At 36.8% G+C, this 17,652-nt stretch overlaps 1 protein-coding gene across 4 annotated transcripts in view; it reads left to right on the top strand.

The window, feature by feature from the left end:
• MTDH (metadherin) overlaps positions 1 to 17,652 on the top strand; it is a 61,118-nt gene that overhangs the window by 10,618 nt on the left and 32,848 nt on the right. For all 4 annotated transcript variants that reach the window (XM_012643616.1, XM_012643618.1, XM_012643617.1 and 1 more), the window contains exon 2: positions 6,444 to 6,542. In XM_012643616.1, coding sequence (XP_012499070.1) covers positions 6,444 to 6,542 — 99 coding nt within the window. The remainder of the gene's footprint in view (positions 1 to 6,443; positions 6,543 to 17,652) is intronic.

Here is a 17,652-nt window from a genome sequence, read left to right as displayed (position 1 = left end):
CCTCAGCCTCCCAGAGTGCTAGGATTACAGGCGTGAGCCACCGCGCCTGGCCTAGCTCTCCTCTTAAAGTCACCTTCCCAAAAATCCATTCCTGATCATCCTATTTGAAATTGGCATCCTCTTCTGTTTTCTCTCTCAGCCTCATATATGTTTCTTTCATAACAGTATAGTTTGTAAATTATTTGTTTACATATCTATTTTTGTGGGGCCTCCCCCGACCCCCAGATTGTAAGCCAGTGGTAAACAGTGCCTGGCATATAAGAACTTTTGGTAATTATTTGTTGAACCAAATGCTGAATGAAGTGGCTAAAATGACATCTCATAGTTTAATTGGATAATCTGTTATTGAGCTAAATAAATTTGTCTCTTAATATATTCCCAGTAGAATTGTGGGTTTTTTTTAATTCTTAGATAATGGTTTTGCTGGTAAGTTATATCACTTACCACCTATAGGATTTTCTTTTTACCTTTAAGTCACTATCTTTTTTAGTTTTAATTCTTACAAGAATAATCATTTGATTAAAAAATGCCAAGAGTTAGGTAAAACAAATATTTGTGATTTTACAAAAGAGAAATCTTGAGATTCAGAGATTAAGTGACTTATTCAAGGTCATAGAGCAAAGATGTTTCAAAGGCTAAACATTATCCTAATTTTTAGTCTAAGAACTCCCTGTTATTTCCACTATACCTCTCTGGCTTCGATGGCATGTTCCAGGATATTAAATTGTATTCAAAGAACAAATCCAATTTTTCCAGTGAGTTACTTTATTGCTTTTAAAATTTGCTTTTAGAATCAGAAGTTTCTGATGAAAGCTATAATGACCTTTACAAAAGCTCCAGAATTTTGGCCCCATTCGTTTGGTTGTGTGACAGGACTTTTTCATTTTTTCATTTTATTCTGCCAGAGGCCTAGCATAAAAGACCTTTAATAGTTCTGTCAGAAAAGACCTTCAGTAGTTGTACTCATCTTAGATGCTAAGAACAGCAATAAACCCTCTGAACATTCATTTTTGTTTTGCTTTGTCATTATTAACTAGTGCATTATTTCTCAAGGTTGTGAAAGCCTTGAAAGTATTTTCGAATTATTATTCAAGCAAAATCAAGAGATCTAAGTTAGGAATTAGTGTTACTTATAATTTACGTTGTTTTCTCTCCAGCTATGCTACTAGTTTTCAAACTGTTCTATGGAAGGCCAGACTTCCAGAAGGCATCCATCAGTATCTAAGGAAGACATGCATGGATATGTGTCAGCTGTATCACTTGTAGTCCTTATCTCAGTACACATCAGATATAAAATCTTAAAAACCAATGCTTGTATTTTTTCAGAAGTCATCTTTAGCATAATTTGGCCATGTGACAGCTATTGTCACCTCCCCATCTCATAAAAGTAGCCCTGAGCATCCCAGACATAGTCAACAAGGAGACAGTTTGGAATCCCCAAAAGAGTTGTATTTTTGGCTAGCTGTTTAGAAAGCACACAGACCTTCACCACTAAAGGAAATATCTCAGGAGATATAGCAAGATTTTACAAATTTGAAGTATAGGTCATATTTGTAAGATTGTTCTCTTGGTTATTAAGAGTTTAAAATTGAGATTGAACTTAAAAATAAGTAGGTAAATTATTAAATACTATGTCTGGAGCTGTAATTTATGTGTGTGTTTAATTTATGTAGTTGATATGTGCACAACATTTGGCAGGGAAAAAACACATTTTGTGCTTTTAAACAAACTGACAAAAAATTGTTCTATCTTGAATTTGTATCAGAACTCTTTACAACTAAAACAAAGAAACCGATCAAGAATAGGTCTTGTCCATTAAATGAGATAATGCATGTAACATACCTAGCAAGTACTTGGAAATTGTTAGTTATTGTTAGGCTATCTTACCGTCTAACCTATCAGCTAAAGATGATGCCTCTTTTGAATTTCCTAATGTCTTGCCTTTTACTTTTTTTGTGATGGACATACTATATATACTTATGCCTCTTGTATGCTAAGTTTAACTTTCAACCAATAAAATTGAGACTCCAGTGAACTTATCCATGATGAGACATGTTTGTGATTTGAACCCTGGTCTCTCAGCTTGCCTTCAAGACCCATACCCTTGAGAGTATGAGGGCGAGTATACCTTTTGTCTTGTATCTTAGCATGTGCTATTGTATACCTGCCTCTCTTTGCTAGGTTCTAAGCTTCTTAAGTGCAGGGATTGAGCCTTACTTGCCTTTGTTTCAAAGTTCTAAGGATTCTACATATCACTCTGCTGTATTTGCTTACTGAGCATTGATGAATGAACACATAAGTGACTATAATGCTATGTAATTTTCTTAGAAAATAGCAATTTTTTTAAAAAAGAAAGATAACATTGCAATGCTATCTCTAGAGTGAGTCTGGGCTATTTTTAGCCTCTGAGAGGATATATTTACTTATCATTTGTAATCCATTAATTTCCCAGAAGAGTTTGTGTCTGGAGCATTGGGCCTGACGGGTGCATGTCTAGGCCCTTTTGACCACCAGGACTTAGTGTTTATTTTGAGCTTGCTAGTATGAAAAATGACCCAAATGCTTGAACATGGGGATAGGAGGTATGGGCCGTCATAACTTTGGAGAGGAAAGGATATTAGAATAAAATGTTTCTTGAGCAAGTGTGCTTTCACATGCTCTCTCACTTGGTGTAATTCTAACAAGAAACCTGTAAGACGAGTACATATTTTTCTTATATTTACAATTGATGAAATTGAAGGTTAAGAAAAATGCTTAAACTGACAGTGATTAAATTTCAAGGTTGGGCCTTAATCCCCGGTTCATCCAACTCCAAAACCCATGGTCTTTTCATAAATTTTTTTTTGGTAGTTGGTAGACTGCCCTTCTATATTCTAAACCTAAGAAGTTTCCAAGTAATTTTAAGTCATGATCTTTACATTTTGTGTCTAGAAATAAAATTTATGTAACTAAGTGAAAATAGGGTTCTAAATGATTTCATTTTAGAAGTCAGTGTTAAGTCTTATGTATGCTTACCTCAGGTACAGATTGTTTTGCAAGTCCAGTATAACAAGACTACTCACATGAACTAGAAATCTATTAAACACCTTCTTACTCTGAACTTTAAAATTCGTTGAGAGCAGATTCCTTTCGTATGTCTATTTACAAAGTCCCTATCCCAGTGCCTGATACTCGAATACTTAATAAATAAATGCTTATGGAATTAACAAGTTTAAGATTGATTAACATGAACCATTTTATTTTCTTGAAATCAAGAATCATAACATAAGCTCCCGGTCTCCTAATACTGTGGCCCCCTCTTCCATTCCATTCTCTGATGTTTAGGTGTCCTCATTCTGGTTTACTACCCCCCCGCCAACATACACACACACAATTCTTTCGTGCATGCATTTTAAAAAAGGATCCAGGTGGGGGTTGAAGAGAGTTATAACAGTAAGGTAAACATAGCAATAACTACAAGGAGTTTATCCATATAAATAAAATGATTGTATCATTCTTCTGTTACTGGTTGACTTTCACCAAATTTGAAGGACATCTTTGGTCTAACTTAAGATACAAATTGTATGCTATAAGTTTGATTGGCTCTGGAAAGGAAGAACTCAAAGTTCTCCAGAGAATTTTAGGATAAGATACAATGGGAGGCCCATATAATTGCTAATCTGTATAAATCCACCTTATATATTAAAGTTACATGATCAGAGAAAACAATACTTTCATATAAAATCCGTATTGACAGTCACAAGGGTAGACACATTGGATTTGAAGTGTTGGTTTGCATTTAGTTGCTTTTCATGTGAGCAGATCTATATAATCTCCCATTTAGGGATTTGCTAATTTATATATGGTTAATGGTTTTCCAGGACAAGGCCTTCTTGACCAGCTAGTGGCAGAATAAAAGGACTGATTTGTGCTGCTGTGTGAAGGAGAGCTGCTATAGTATATTCTTTTTTCCTTCTACCCAACAGTTCTGTTGACTTTACTCTTGGGATAGAAGGTTTTTTGTTTCATGGTATCAGGCGTGTGGGGAGTTGTTGATGACTCTGGAATCTAGTAGTAAATGAGAACTATGTAAGTCCTAAGAGTTAGTGGAAAATTTGTTGATCTGCATAGGCCAGGGAGAACAGCTGCAGTTATAGCCATTACATAGGTTGAAGTTGCAAAGAGGGAACTGAAATTGGTGCAGGTAGGGGCACATATGCACCTTTGGCTTGCTAATCATTTCAGAGCCTGTAGAAATGGACACTGAGTGTTCCTGGATCTATGAGAGTGCTGTTGGTCACTGAGGACTTCAGAGTTTTTATTTGTTTGAAAGGAAAGATTGTTTCATCTTTAATTTAGGAAGCTATATCAGTAGTGTTTGCAGTTGCTCTCAAATAAATGGCATTGAGCTTTTGGTAAGTTTTTAAGACAGTTTTATGATCATTTTCTCATCTTTTAGCATTTAGTAAATAAATGATTCAGTGTGTTCATTTATATGAGTAAAATGAAAGTGGTATATAAGTGACTATGATGGCCAGGTGCGGTAGCTCACGCCTGTAATCCTAGCACTCTGGGAGGCTAAAGCGGGAGGATTGCTTCAGCTCAGGAGTTCGAGATTAGCCTGAGCAAAAGTGAGACCCCTGTCTCTGCCAAAAAGAAAGGGAATAAAAACCCAGCTGGGCATTGTGGTGTGCACCTGTAGTCCCAGCTACCCAGGAGGCTGAGGCAGAAGGATCACTTGAGCACACGGGTTGGAGGTTGCAGTGAGCTACAATGATGCCACTGCACCTCGACCCAGGGGGACAGAGTGAGACTCTGTCTCAACAAAAACAAACAAGGCAACTGAACACCCCTCCTCTCAGCCCCCAACCCCTTCATTTAAAAAAAAAAAAAGTGACTATGGTGGAGTTTCCTATGTAAGTTGCCAGTTGAAGAGATAGAAAACTATGTAATTGAAGCTGCGAAATTAGTCAATTAGTGTAAGGCTTTCATGGAATGGTGAGGCTAACCCCAAGAAATCAAAGGTAAGTTTGGCTAGGAAGGATGAACTAAGAAGTAACATGAGAGTAGACCAATAAGTAGATGATGATATTAGGAAGTAGAATTAAAGTTTTATACTCCTGATGTAGGAATATATTCTGAAGTTTCTTACCTTTCTGCACGTACTACCTCCCTCTTCCATCCTCCCACTATATACATACATACAGAAAGAGAGATTAGAAAAGGCAACATTAAAAAGGCAAAACAGCACAGAGGAAAGAACCAAATCAAGAGTGAGGAAACCTGATTTTGGCATTAGCTGTCTGACTTTAACAAGTTGCTTAAGACCCAGCAGATTAAATTTGGATTAATTAGGAATTTAAGCAGCTAAAAGACAGCTTTTGTTTTGATTTTCTGCCACAAATTTTTGGAAAGCCTACAAATTGGATTTTAGAATATAAATGGCCTCTTTTTCTAACTGTGTGTCCCTGATCATTGTTAACAAATGCAGGTAAAGTGACATTATAGAAACTTTAAACATTCATATTGTTTTCTTGAGTATAGCTCTGCTGTAATGAGTAGCTAGTCTGGTAGAAGACTTTTGTGCAAGAACTAAAATATAAAGCCATTGGAACTGTTATAATAGTATATTGGTTTGCTAATTTTAGTGAATTTGAGGGGAATGCACAATTGGAAAGAAGTGGTAGAATTTAGAAGGAAGGTTAGAATACAGATACCTAAGCTCCATTCTTAAAACTCCTCAATCTATATACATTTCTGATGATGAAGCGCAGAAATAATTATTTAAAAAGAAAAAAAAGATTCTGATTAAAAGCCAGAATTGGGAATCACAGATTTGACTCTGCTCACAGACACCTCTAAGTGCTATCATTTTTATTTTAGGAATATCAGGAAAGCTAAGATAGCCTTTTTAGGCTGTGGCAATGAATTGAAAAAGCTTCTTAATCCCAGAACAATAGAGTCATTAAATTGTAGAATTGAGGGGACATTAGAGATATTTAACATTCATTTGTTTGTATACTATCTGTGACTGCTTTTGTGCTACAATGGAGAAGTTACATAGTTTTGTGGCAGAGGTTATATGGCTCACAAAACCTAAGATACTGAGTGCAATGTTCTGAGATTACAAAGCTAATTGGTGGTCAAAGTGCAAATACAGGTTAGTTCTCCTTGTAACTTCCACCGTTGCATTATTTTTGTTAGAGGGACTGATAGATACCTGGATGAGATTAGAAAATTTGTGACACAGAATTTTGTTTATGAGTATATTATGTTTATATTCCAAAACAGTGTTACTGGGGACGATAATCCACCAAGTCTTAGATGACATTGCTGGACAAAAACCTTTTTAATTTAGGTCAGGCGGTAGATTTTGGTTGTAGCATATACTGTTTCCTGAATATAAATCTTAGTTTGATCTACTAAGCATTTTGATAACATGATACTTTTTGTTGCCTGTGCAGCCAAATGGACGGACTGTTGAAGTGGCTGAGGGTGAAGTCCGAACTCCTCAAAGTATAACAGCAAAGCAGCCACCAGAGATAGACAAGAAAAATGAAAAGGTAAGTTTGGGAACATATGAAATTGTATGCAAGGTTCTTAATAAAGAGAGTGACATATAAAAATGATGCTTTCCTGTTATGTAAGCTTGTATCTATATCCCTCATTTAAGGGAAACTGAAAATCTGAATTAATCATAGCAGATGGTTGGTGAAAGTTTAACTAGGTTATTTTTTAGTTTTTGTTTTTTTAAAGCAAGGATGTATTGCCAAATATTTTAAACATTGCTGTGGCATTATTAAATATTCATAATGCCAAAAACAATTTATTCACAACTCAAACATCTTTTGTATGAGTAAGGTTCCAGATGTATAACATACATCTGTTTCAAAAACAGAATTGTGTTACCTTTATTAATAGTGCACCTCTAGCATAAAAAGCTTAACAAAATTGTCCAGTGGTATTTAATATTAAAATAGATTGCTGTTGTAGATATAATCTACAATTGCTGGAGATATAATCATTTAGTCAATTAGACACAGATTGACTTTAACAAAAGAAGTGTTCTACACTTGGGTTGTTATTAAAAAGCGTGGTTATGCACTTTGGTTTGGATGTAAAGTTTTCCAAATAGGACAATATATCATAATCCAAAAGTGGTACATTCTTGGGATTTTATTAATTTTCCAGTTGCTGGTTTTAGAACTGACCCATTTTTACTTAATCTAGTTGGGAAGTAGGCAAAATAAATAAGAAACTTAACAGTGGTTCCTTCTGCTGTGAGAGAATGACTTTTCTTTCAGTTCCTTTATGTACATTGAATCATCTCTCCCCCGCCCCACCTTTTTTTTTTTTTTTTTTTTTTTTTTTTAACTCTGCATGTGGAACCCCTTTTCAGGTTACACTAAAAACAAACAAAAAAAATCACTAGTAGGTAAGTGATTTCTAGGAGCCAGGGTGCAGCAGCTCCAGCCTCATGGAATAGTGGTATGAAATGATTGCTGCAGTTTCTTTTTTTTTTTTTTTTTTTATTTCAGCATATTATGGGGGTACAGATGTTTAGGTTACGTATGTTGCCCTTGCCCCCCCACTTCCCCCCTAAGTCCGAGTTTCAATGCAGTTTCTTAATGCTTCCAATTTCAAAATGTCTTGAAATCACTTCTCCCCCTGTAACCCAGTGAAATTGGTCTAGAGCCAGGACAGCTACAAGACAGCTCGAAATGAAAGGTAGTTTGGGAAGGAATTAAATTTATGTTTCACTTTGTCTTTGACAAAAAAGTAAATAGTAAATGACTTTCATTAACAAATAAGCATATAATTTAAGGATTGTGAGTTTACAGAGTGAATAGTTGATATGCCTAATACAGATTTACACATCTCACACGTACTGTTTTCTTGTTCCTGGGCTTTCTATTAGTGAGCAATTTATACTTACTTATACCTGCTTCCACTCCCTGAATTATCCTGAAAAATTTGTAGTTGGGATAATTAAGGAACTACCATTATGCTCTTATTGCTTAATCATATATAGATTGAGTGTAACAGGGTGTAAAATTGCAGTTTAAAGTTTATAATCATCATTCTGAAATTTCTTATGGTAGGAAATAATTATAATAAGTATAATACAGCAGGCACCATGCAAGGTGAGGTATGTGGGTATGTGTTAATGTATTTACAAATCTAGTAGGGACAACTTACTGAGCACTTACTAGGCATACTCTTAAGACTTTGTAGACATTATAAAAAATAATTTGTGACATTACTGATCCTCACAAGAGCTCTGAGGAACTAGTAGTATACCATCTTACAAGTGAGAAACCTGAGGCCTACATTAAAGTACGTATAGTCAGTTCTGATCCAAACCCATCTGACTTTAAAGTCTGTGCTTTTTACTACCCTAAATTATTTCTAATCCTCCCAGAAACATTGCCAGGCAGATAGCAATAGCCCCATTTTATAGATAAGGGCTTTGAAGCCTAGAAGAATTTTGTGATTTCATTAATTTCGTATAGTTCTGAACTAGAATCCGAACCCAGCTTATTCTGACACCAAAGCCCCATGATCTTTTTATCACTTGACAACCTTTCAGTTGCTGTTGCTTTTTCAGTACAAAATTTCTACCTTTGGTTTGTTGCCTGTTTGATTTGACTTTTTGAATGATGATAAATGCTACAATTCATGGCTGGTGTTTCTTTTTTGCCATCCTGCATTTTGAATTTGTTTTTTAACTTGGTTAAGTCTAAGTAACTCATTTTAGTTCATTTTTTATGTTGTTGCACTGTGTGTGTGTTTGTGTATTTTAAATAGGTGGATTTTTTAAGACTTCTTATTACCTATTTTTATAAAGAAAAATATTTTAGATCTACTTAGGTACCTTAATATACATTATCGTGTTTTCCTCTCAGAGCAACATCTTAGGCAGTTTGAGAAGTACGATTTTTATCTGTAGAGTAATTGTACTCTAAGCTGTGATATTGATTACCTTGCTCTATCACTGGAGTAAGACTTACAGATAAAACTTGTCAAGAAACTATATATGACAAGAGCTATAGATCTTAGGTCTGTAAAGCAGGTTAAACTACTGTAGTCTTCTAGGCCTTTATTTGAGTACGAAGGTCAGTGCTTCATTGATTTTAGTCTCTAGTAGAGTACACATAGGACCATTAGCCAGGCTCAATGCTCTGTGCTAATAGATAGATGCTAAAGGGAATAAAGAGAAATGTAAAATGTACTTAAACCTCAGAGAGATTACAGTCTAGTTAAGGAAAGGCCAGCAAAGAGAGTTATCTCTTGAGATAACTTGAGAGAAGTAACGTAAGGCATTAAGTACCAGATATTTGTAGGAGAAAGGTTATCCTGCTTGGGTAGCCAGAAAAGACTGATTTAATTGGGCTCTTAAGGATGAGAATGGTATTTCTGTAAGAAGAAGTAGGGAGGCCAGTTTTGGAAGAGAAGAGAAACAAATGGACATACTCAGACATATTCATGGGAAAGCTCTAGACAAATTTGACCGTGAAGGTGAGGTAGGAATATGATAAAAACTTAGATATATTCAGCTGGCAGCAACGTTTATTAATATTCATTCATTAATATTCATTTATTAATGAATCAGTTTTGCATCTCTGATTATAAGGGTCTAAATTCAGGTAGAAATGTAAAGATTGCTAGTAAGAGAAACAACAGAACCAAAATGTATAGATTTTGGTCACTACCAGGTTGTTAGGATAAAGTCAATGATATCCACTGAAACCCTGATATCATTCATTACAAATATTAATAAGGTCTTACATTTTTATGATCCTATGCAATGTACAAAATATTTTCACATCTCTTAATACCGATGAACAACTCTGGGGTGATACTATTATTTCTTTGATAATAGCTCAGTAAAGAGTTCAGCGGATTGCCCAAGATCACATAGCTGATAAGTAACGTTCCTTCAATTTTTCTAAGGCAACAGTTCTCAAAATGTGGTCATTGAACCCCTGGGAAGGAGCCACAGGTACCCTTTCATTGGGTCCTTGAAGATAGAACTATTTTGATATTAATTAAGACATTATTTGCCTTTTCCACAGTGTTGACGATTGTACTGATGGTGTAGAAGCAAGCATTTGAATCAAGGCCAGCTAAACTACCAGTACTCGTTGTATTCTTAACTGCCACCCATTCACAGTAAAAAAAAAAAAAAACTAGTTTCCCTAGAGTGTCCTTGATGAAGCACTAAAAATTATCATTTTTATTAGTCGCAATTCTTGGATACATGCTTTTAATTATCCTATATGATGAAATGGAATATATGCATAAAGTATACTACATACTGAAGAATGATGGTTGTCTTGAGGAAAAACAGTTGTGCAGTGACTTATATGCTGAACTAGCTACTTATTTCATGTTATTCCATTTTTATTTGAAAGAACAACTGATAGACAAGTCATGGTTATTCAGACTTGTGTATTTACAGACATTTTCTCAAAAATAAACAAGATGATCCTGTCACTTAAAGGAAACTGATAGTATTTGCTGCAAATGATAAAATGATTTGTTGCCAAGTAAAGATTAGAAATTTGAAAAATTTGCATCCACAACCGTGAACTAAGAATTTCTGATGACATCAGTTGTGATATTAACAAATGTGATTTGTTTTAAAAAAACAAACTGTATAATGGAATGTTTTAAATTTTGGAAGCTCTGTTTTTAACTCAGTAAACCAATATTTTCCAATTGACCAATGCTTTCATGCTACAAAATCATGAATAAAAGATTCATTCAAAGTATAAGGTAAACCAATGGATTTTAATGTAATAGAGTATGGAAAGTTCACTGATGTAGTTTCAGATTCCACATTGCAACAACTTTTAAGAAACTACTACTTGATGAGTTTTAGTGTAATATTTTTTTCCTTCCTCTATCTAAAACCCTTTATGCTTTCCTATTGCTCTTAGAAAACACTCCACAACCTTAAACATGACCTAAAAGCCCTGGCTGTAGCACCAGTCTCATCTATTTCTTAACATCTCTAAGCTCCAGCCATGTTGGTTTTCTCCTTTTTGTTAAACAGCTTTATTTTAATATATGTAGTCAAATTCACTTGGTTTTTTTTGTTGTTGTTTTTTATTTTTTTTTTTGAGACAGAGTCTCACTCTTTTGCCCGGGCTAGAGTGAGTGCCATGGCGTTGGCCTAGCTCACAGCAACCTCAAACTCTTGGGCTCGATCCTTCTGCCTCAGCCTCCCGAGTAGCTGGGACTACAGGCATGCGCCACCATGCCCGGCTAATTTTTTCTATATATTTTTAGTTGTCCGATTAATTTATTTCTATTTTTAGTAGAGACAGGGTCTCGCTCTTGCTCAGGCTGGTTTTGAACTCCTGAGCTCAAACAATCCGCCCACCTCAGCCTCCCAGAGTGCTAGGATTACAGGCGTGAGCCACTGTGCCCGGCCAAATTCACTTGTTTTAAGTGTACAATTTTAGTGTTTTTACAGAGTTGTACAGCTATCACCATAATCTAATTTTATTAATAGAACATTTTCCTCACCCTCAAAAAATCTTGTGCTCATTTTCCCCTCTCCCTAACTCATCCCCAGCCCCCAGCAACTACTAGTCTCTGGTGTAATATCAAAGATTACCTGCAAGTATCTGGAGAAGCTGTTAAAATACTCCTCCCTTTTCCAATTGCATATCTATGTGTGTGTACTCTGATTTTCTTCTTGTGCTTCAATCAAAACAATGAATCACAATAAATTGAATGCAAAAACAGGTGTGTGAATCCAGCTGTCTTAAGCTAGACATTAAAGGTATTTGCAAAATGTAAACTAGTCTGAAAGAGCATCCTGTGATCAAGATATTTGAGAATTGCTGCTCTAGGAGTGATCAGTGTCTAGAAGGCCAAAAATAATTCCGAGACAACATACATTTACACAAACATAAGCTAGAGCAACTCTTAGCAAAATAGAATACCTCCATGCCTAGCAAGCTTATATACATTTGTGTTTTACCCTCCATAATACATCTTAGAAACTACAATTTAAAACCAGTGGTTGACAAACTATGGCCAAATTTGGTGTTCTTCCTGTTTTTGTAAATAAAATTTTGTTGGAACACAACCACACTTTATTTTTTTATTGTTAGCAGCTGCTTTGACACTACAACCTCAGAGTTGGGTAGTTGCAATGGAGGCGAGACTTTATGTTCTGTAAAGTCCTAAAATATTTACTATCTAGACTTGTTTGTTTGTTTTGGCTGAACCCCTGGTTTAAATTCTCATTGTAGTCTTTTGGATTCATCAGATGTTTTATCTGAAGTGTTTTGATGTGGTCTGATTCTCTTGAGTCTTGGACTATTGACCTTTTGGGTTCCCTTGTGCCACAATTTATAGCTTCGTGATTTCTTGGGTTTCCACCCAACGAATTAGTTTTCAGGGTTCCCCTTAAGGTATTCAAAACTGGTAAAAGAGAGATCTTACCAGCGAAACTTCATTTCTGCTTTTCTATCTAAACTCCAAACAAATAGCGGAACGGAGACCAAAACCAGGATTTCTGCCTCCAGTTCATCGTATTTCCACAATAGGATGGTTTAACCAGACAGGGAGTGGCAAGAGGGGATTGAAACACAGTGAAATGGTGAATTTGGCTTATATATGCTAAGATAAAGGTAAGAATGGGATGGCAAAGTGAAATTAATTTTTTAGCCTGTTGGAAATCTTCAGACCCAATCTGGGATAGAGTTCATGGCTAGATGAAAGGAGTTCTTAGAAGAGTTTCTTTTTTTTTTTTTTTTTTTTTTTTTGAGACAGAGTCTCACTCTCTTGCCTAGGCTAGAGTGCCATGGCGTCAGCCTAGCTCACAGCAACCTCAAACTGCCAGGCTCAAGCGATCCTCCTTCCTCAGCCTCCCAGGTAGCTGGGACTATACGCACGCACCACCGTGCCCAGCTAATTTCTTTCTATTTTTAGTAGAGTTGGGGTCTCGCTCTTGCTCAGGCTGGTCTTATAAATTTTTTAAGACTGGATTGATAGCCATGCTGCTTGTACAGTGTACCATGCCTTGTGAGTCTACACCAAACATATTTAAATAGTTTAATGACTTGGATTATGGATCAGTTATAGAAATATAATAGCTGAGAGGTTTTATTTGAGTGAGAGAGAGGTAGATGTAGCTATATGTAATGCGGTCTAATTTTAGGCTCTTTCATTGGTCAACCAAATATTAATTGAATACTTTCTATATACAAGGTACATACAAAAAAATTTTTTTAATTAGCCAGGCATGGTAACACACACCTGTAGTCCTAGCTACTCAAGAGGCTGAGACAGGAGGATTGTTGGTTGTTTTTTTTTGTTTTGTTTTTTTCCCACTCCTCACCTAGCTCCAGGAGGATTATTTGAGCCCAGGAGTTGGAGGTTGCAGTGAGCCATGATCATGCCACTGCACTCCAGCCTGGACAACAGAGTGAGATCCTGTCTCCAAAAAAAGAAAAAAAAACAAAACAAAAGAACTCTTATCAGCCACATCATCATGAAGTAATGATGATTTAACCAGACGTCATAAATTGGTCCAAAAAAATTAAAATCATCAATTTTTGAAAGAGGAATATATTTTTCTTTTTCTTTCTTTTATTTTTTTCAGCTTAAGTAATAAAAATTTATTGAGAATTCCTGGGTTGGTGGTTATCTCCTCTCAACCTTGCTGGTGGGAACAACATTAGGAAATCACTGAGAAATAACACACGGTCTCAACACCCCTGGCCAACACAAAGGAGGAAAGTCATTCCCCAGAAAAAGGGCTGGTCTTCAGTCTTCCTTAATCCAAGAGGGGTAATGAGGCCAGTGTGGGTGCAAGGGACCATCACATGATACTGGGGGTGGGGTTGGGAGTATGCTGGTCCCCTAGCTGGCTCCTCAAAAACTGAAGAAGCAGATCCACTTACTTTCTGAGGGTGGAGTTCTTGGTTCTCAGGCTCATTTCTTGCCCTTGATGAGGCTGTCACTTCCCCAGGTGAAACTTTCATCCTGTAGGTTCATCACAAGGTTGTCAGCAGTGAGACAGATATGATTCTGTGATTTGACAGTCTTGGAGATGTTCTGGGCTGCCCAGATCTTGCGAAGGTTGGTATAGCCAGGGTTCTTGATCAGCGCTTCTCCTTGAGCAGGGTAGGGTTAAGGGTTCACATAAGGGCAGGTCTAATCCCTGACCTCATCCTTACCACTCCCTTGGTCCAGTCCTCCTTTGGGCTGTCAGATCCAAGGTGGCACTCAGATAGCTGGTGCCCAGCCCTACTTTGGGCCTCACCTGTGGGCCTCCCTGCAGGCTGCTGCCAGGAACTGGGAGCAGCAGCAGAAATGGAGGCAAGGCCAGCATGCTTTCTTTTTTTGAGGCAGGGTCTTGCTCTGTTGTCTGGGCTACTAGAGTGGTGCAGTGATGTCATAGCTCAAACTGCTGGGCTCAAGTGATCCTCCTACCTTGGCCTCCCGAGTAGCTGACACTATAGGTGCGTGCCACCACACCTGGCTAATTTTTCTTTTTTCTGTAGAGAAGGGGTCTCACTATGTTGCTCAGCCTGGTCTTAAACTCCTGGCCTCCACTGATCCTCTCACCTTGGCCTCCCAGGTGAGAAACCTGTAAGGATTACAGGTGTGAGCTACTACACCTGGCCTTTTTTCTACTTTTGATAAGAAAACTTGCCCAATTACACTGTGCCTCGAATTTTAGCTAATGATAATCTGGAACTGTCCCAATTTAGCAAGATATCTAAACATTTACAATGTGAAGGCTGACCTCAACAGTTTTTTTTAGAGATGTTTGTTTATGCATTATTCTTTATGATAGAACTTTACTAAATATATTTATAAGTACTTAGATGCCTCTCTTGAGGTTTCTTTTTTTTTTTTTTTGAGACAGAGTCTCACTGTGTTGCCCAGGCTGGTCTCAAACTCCTGGGCTCAAGTGATCCTCCTGTCTCAGCCTCCCAAGTAGCTGGGACTACAGGCATGCACCACCATGCCCGGCTAATTTTTTCTATATATTTTTAGTTGTCTGATTAATTTCTTTCTATTTTTAGTAGAGATGGGGTCTCGCTCTTGCTCAGGCTGGTTTCGAACTCCTGAGCTCAAACAATCCGCCCGCCTCGGCCTCCCAGAGTGCTAGGATTACAAGTGTGAGCCACCGCGCCCGGCCAAGGTTTCTTATTTAAATGAAGAAAGACATATTATGGGGAAATATTTGTTGTTTCTTGCTGGGCGCGGTGGCTCACACCTATAATCCTAGCACTCCAGGCCAAGGCGAGAGGATCGCTTGAGGTCAGGAGTTTGAGACCAGCAAGAACGAGACCCCGTCTCTACTAGAAGTAGAAAAATTAGCTGGGTGTGGTGGTGTGCCCCTGTAGTCCCAGCTACTCAGGAGGCTGAGGCAAGAAGGAGGGTCGCTTTGAGCCCAGGAGTTTGAGCTTGCTGTGAACTAGGCTGTCGCCCTGGCACTCTAGCCCAGGTGACAGAGCAAGACTCCATCTAAAAAAAAAAAAGGAAAAGAAAAGAAAACTATGATGACAGAAGAGGTTAAAGCCAGATTATAAATTGAAGGCCAAACCTTCAAATTACAGTAAGGGCCAGGGCAGTAATCATCATCCTTTATTCTACAAACAGGATTCATTGATTACGTGGTAGCAAAATACTTTTATAAAGCTGACCAGCTTTTAAAAGTGAACCATATTTTTTTTTTTTTTACTAAAAATGAAGTATTCCAAATCTGTAGATCTTTTTTATACTGACAAATGGTTGTCTGCTTAGCAGATACTTTTAGGAAAAGTTTGTACATAAGCTGTCCTTTCAAGGTTAAGGAATGTTTAACAAAGTGTCAGAAAGTAGCTAATTTTTGAAAGAAACTCATGTAATGAAGAACGTATTCTGGAAAATTTAGATCATTGTGTGATTTTGTTATTAAAAATCATTTTATATTAGATGTGAAAATTCTCATATCTGCACAGCTTGGGAATGGTTTTCTAACAGAAAAATAGCCTAACTGCCCAAATGCTGGAGCATGAGTACATGGGATTCAATTCCAGCTCCAACATTTACTAATTATGTGATCTTGGAGTTGGTTAGTAATCACTTATGACTCCCTTTTCTCGTCTACAAAGTGGAGATGATAGCATCTGCCTAGGGTTATTTTGAGAATTTAAATGGGTTAAATAGAAAAAGCTATATAAGTAATAGCTATAAACCAGATTTAAAAATTTTTACTGAATGTATTTGTTAGAAATACAAAAGAAATAGAACCTTCTGATTCAATTGGAAAAAACAACATATTGATGTTAAGGATGATTAAAATTTACTAGCTGAATTTCCGCAAAAACCTTTGCATACTTAGAGAATGAGATTGAAAAATCAGTGTCATGATTTAGTAAGCACAGTCAATGATGTATGTCCTCCACTTGGATCTTCTTACCTTTTTCAGCTATAACAATGTTTGATACCAAGTATTTGAATGAATGAATGAATGAATGAATGAATTTAGAAGATGTTAAAAAGTAATGAAGCATATTCATGCATATTACTCTCACTAAAAATAGTTATATTTTACAAATGTATACAATATCAGTTTATTAGAATATGTATAAATTTATAAGTAAACATTTTCAAATATGTGCTCAATTTTTTCCCATGGAAGTATAAGAACAACAAGCTTGTTTAACCCATTGTTTAAAGAGTGAATAGCAAACCTCTTTATCTGGCATGCTTAGGGATTTAATTGAGTTACCATATATTCCATGAATGTATTAGCGATTGGATATTGGCACTGCTTACTTGTATATTTTGAATAACTCCTAGTGAGATTTTAGAATTTTCTGAACTTCATATTCATCATAATTTCCTAAGGAATTATCAATCCGTCTTATTTAGTATATATTCTTTAGCAGTTTTAGAAAGTAGTGATAGTGGATCTAATGATTATTTATCAAAGCTTTTTCATTGTCTAGATTTATTATATTTGTTTATTTAAAGGCAGGCTCTCTCTCTGTTGCCCAGGCTGGAGTGAAGTGACGCAATCATAGCTCACTGTATCCTCTAACTCCTGGACTCAAGCAATCCTGCCACCTCAGCCTCCCAAGTAGCTGGCACTACAGGAGCGCACCTAATTTTTTTATTTTTTTTGCAGATGGGGATCTCACTGTGTTGCCCAGGCTGGTCTTAAACTCCTGGCCTCAAGTGATCATCCCACCTCATCCTCCCAAAGTACTTATAGACGTGATTATAGGCATGAGCCACCAAGCCTAGCCACCCCTACTAATTTCTAATGCTAAAGAGACTTCCTCAAGAGCAGATTTCTTCTTCATCTTTGTGTATCAGTACTGATAATGAAGTATTGGCAGTCCCCAGGTTACGGATGACCAGACTTATGATGTTCCATACTTAAAAATGGACTCCCAAGGCTCCCCATAAGGATAATTTGTAATTAAATAATTAAATTAATAATTTGGGAACTTGTTTCTTCCACACATGTAAACAAGCCTACATTACATAAGCGGTTCGTTGGTGTGGCGTCTTTACACTAGCAGCTAGTCCCAGTGCTTATGTGGTCGCTTGTGCACAGCATCACTTTCACCTTCTTGAGTTGATTTTGTGAGTCTTTGTCTCCCCTTATGACCATGCCTCCAAAACAAAAGTCCACTGCAAGTCCAG

This window comes from Propithecus coquereli, unplaced genomic scaffold (assembly GCF_000956105.1).
Source record: "Propithecus coquereli isolate 6110/MARCELLA unplaced genomic scaffold, Pcoq_1.0 Scaffold2, whole genome shotgun sequence".
In the NCBI taxonomy this organism is placed as follows: Eukaryota; Metazoa; Chordata; class Mammalia; order Primates; family Indriidae; genus Propithecus; species Propithecus coquereli.
This window is presented reverse-complemented; position numbering and strand designations above follow the sequence as displayed.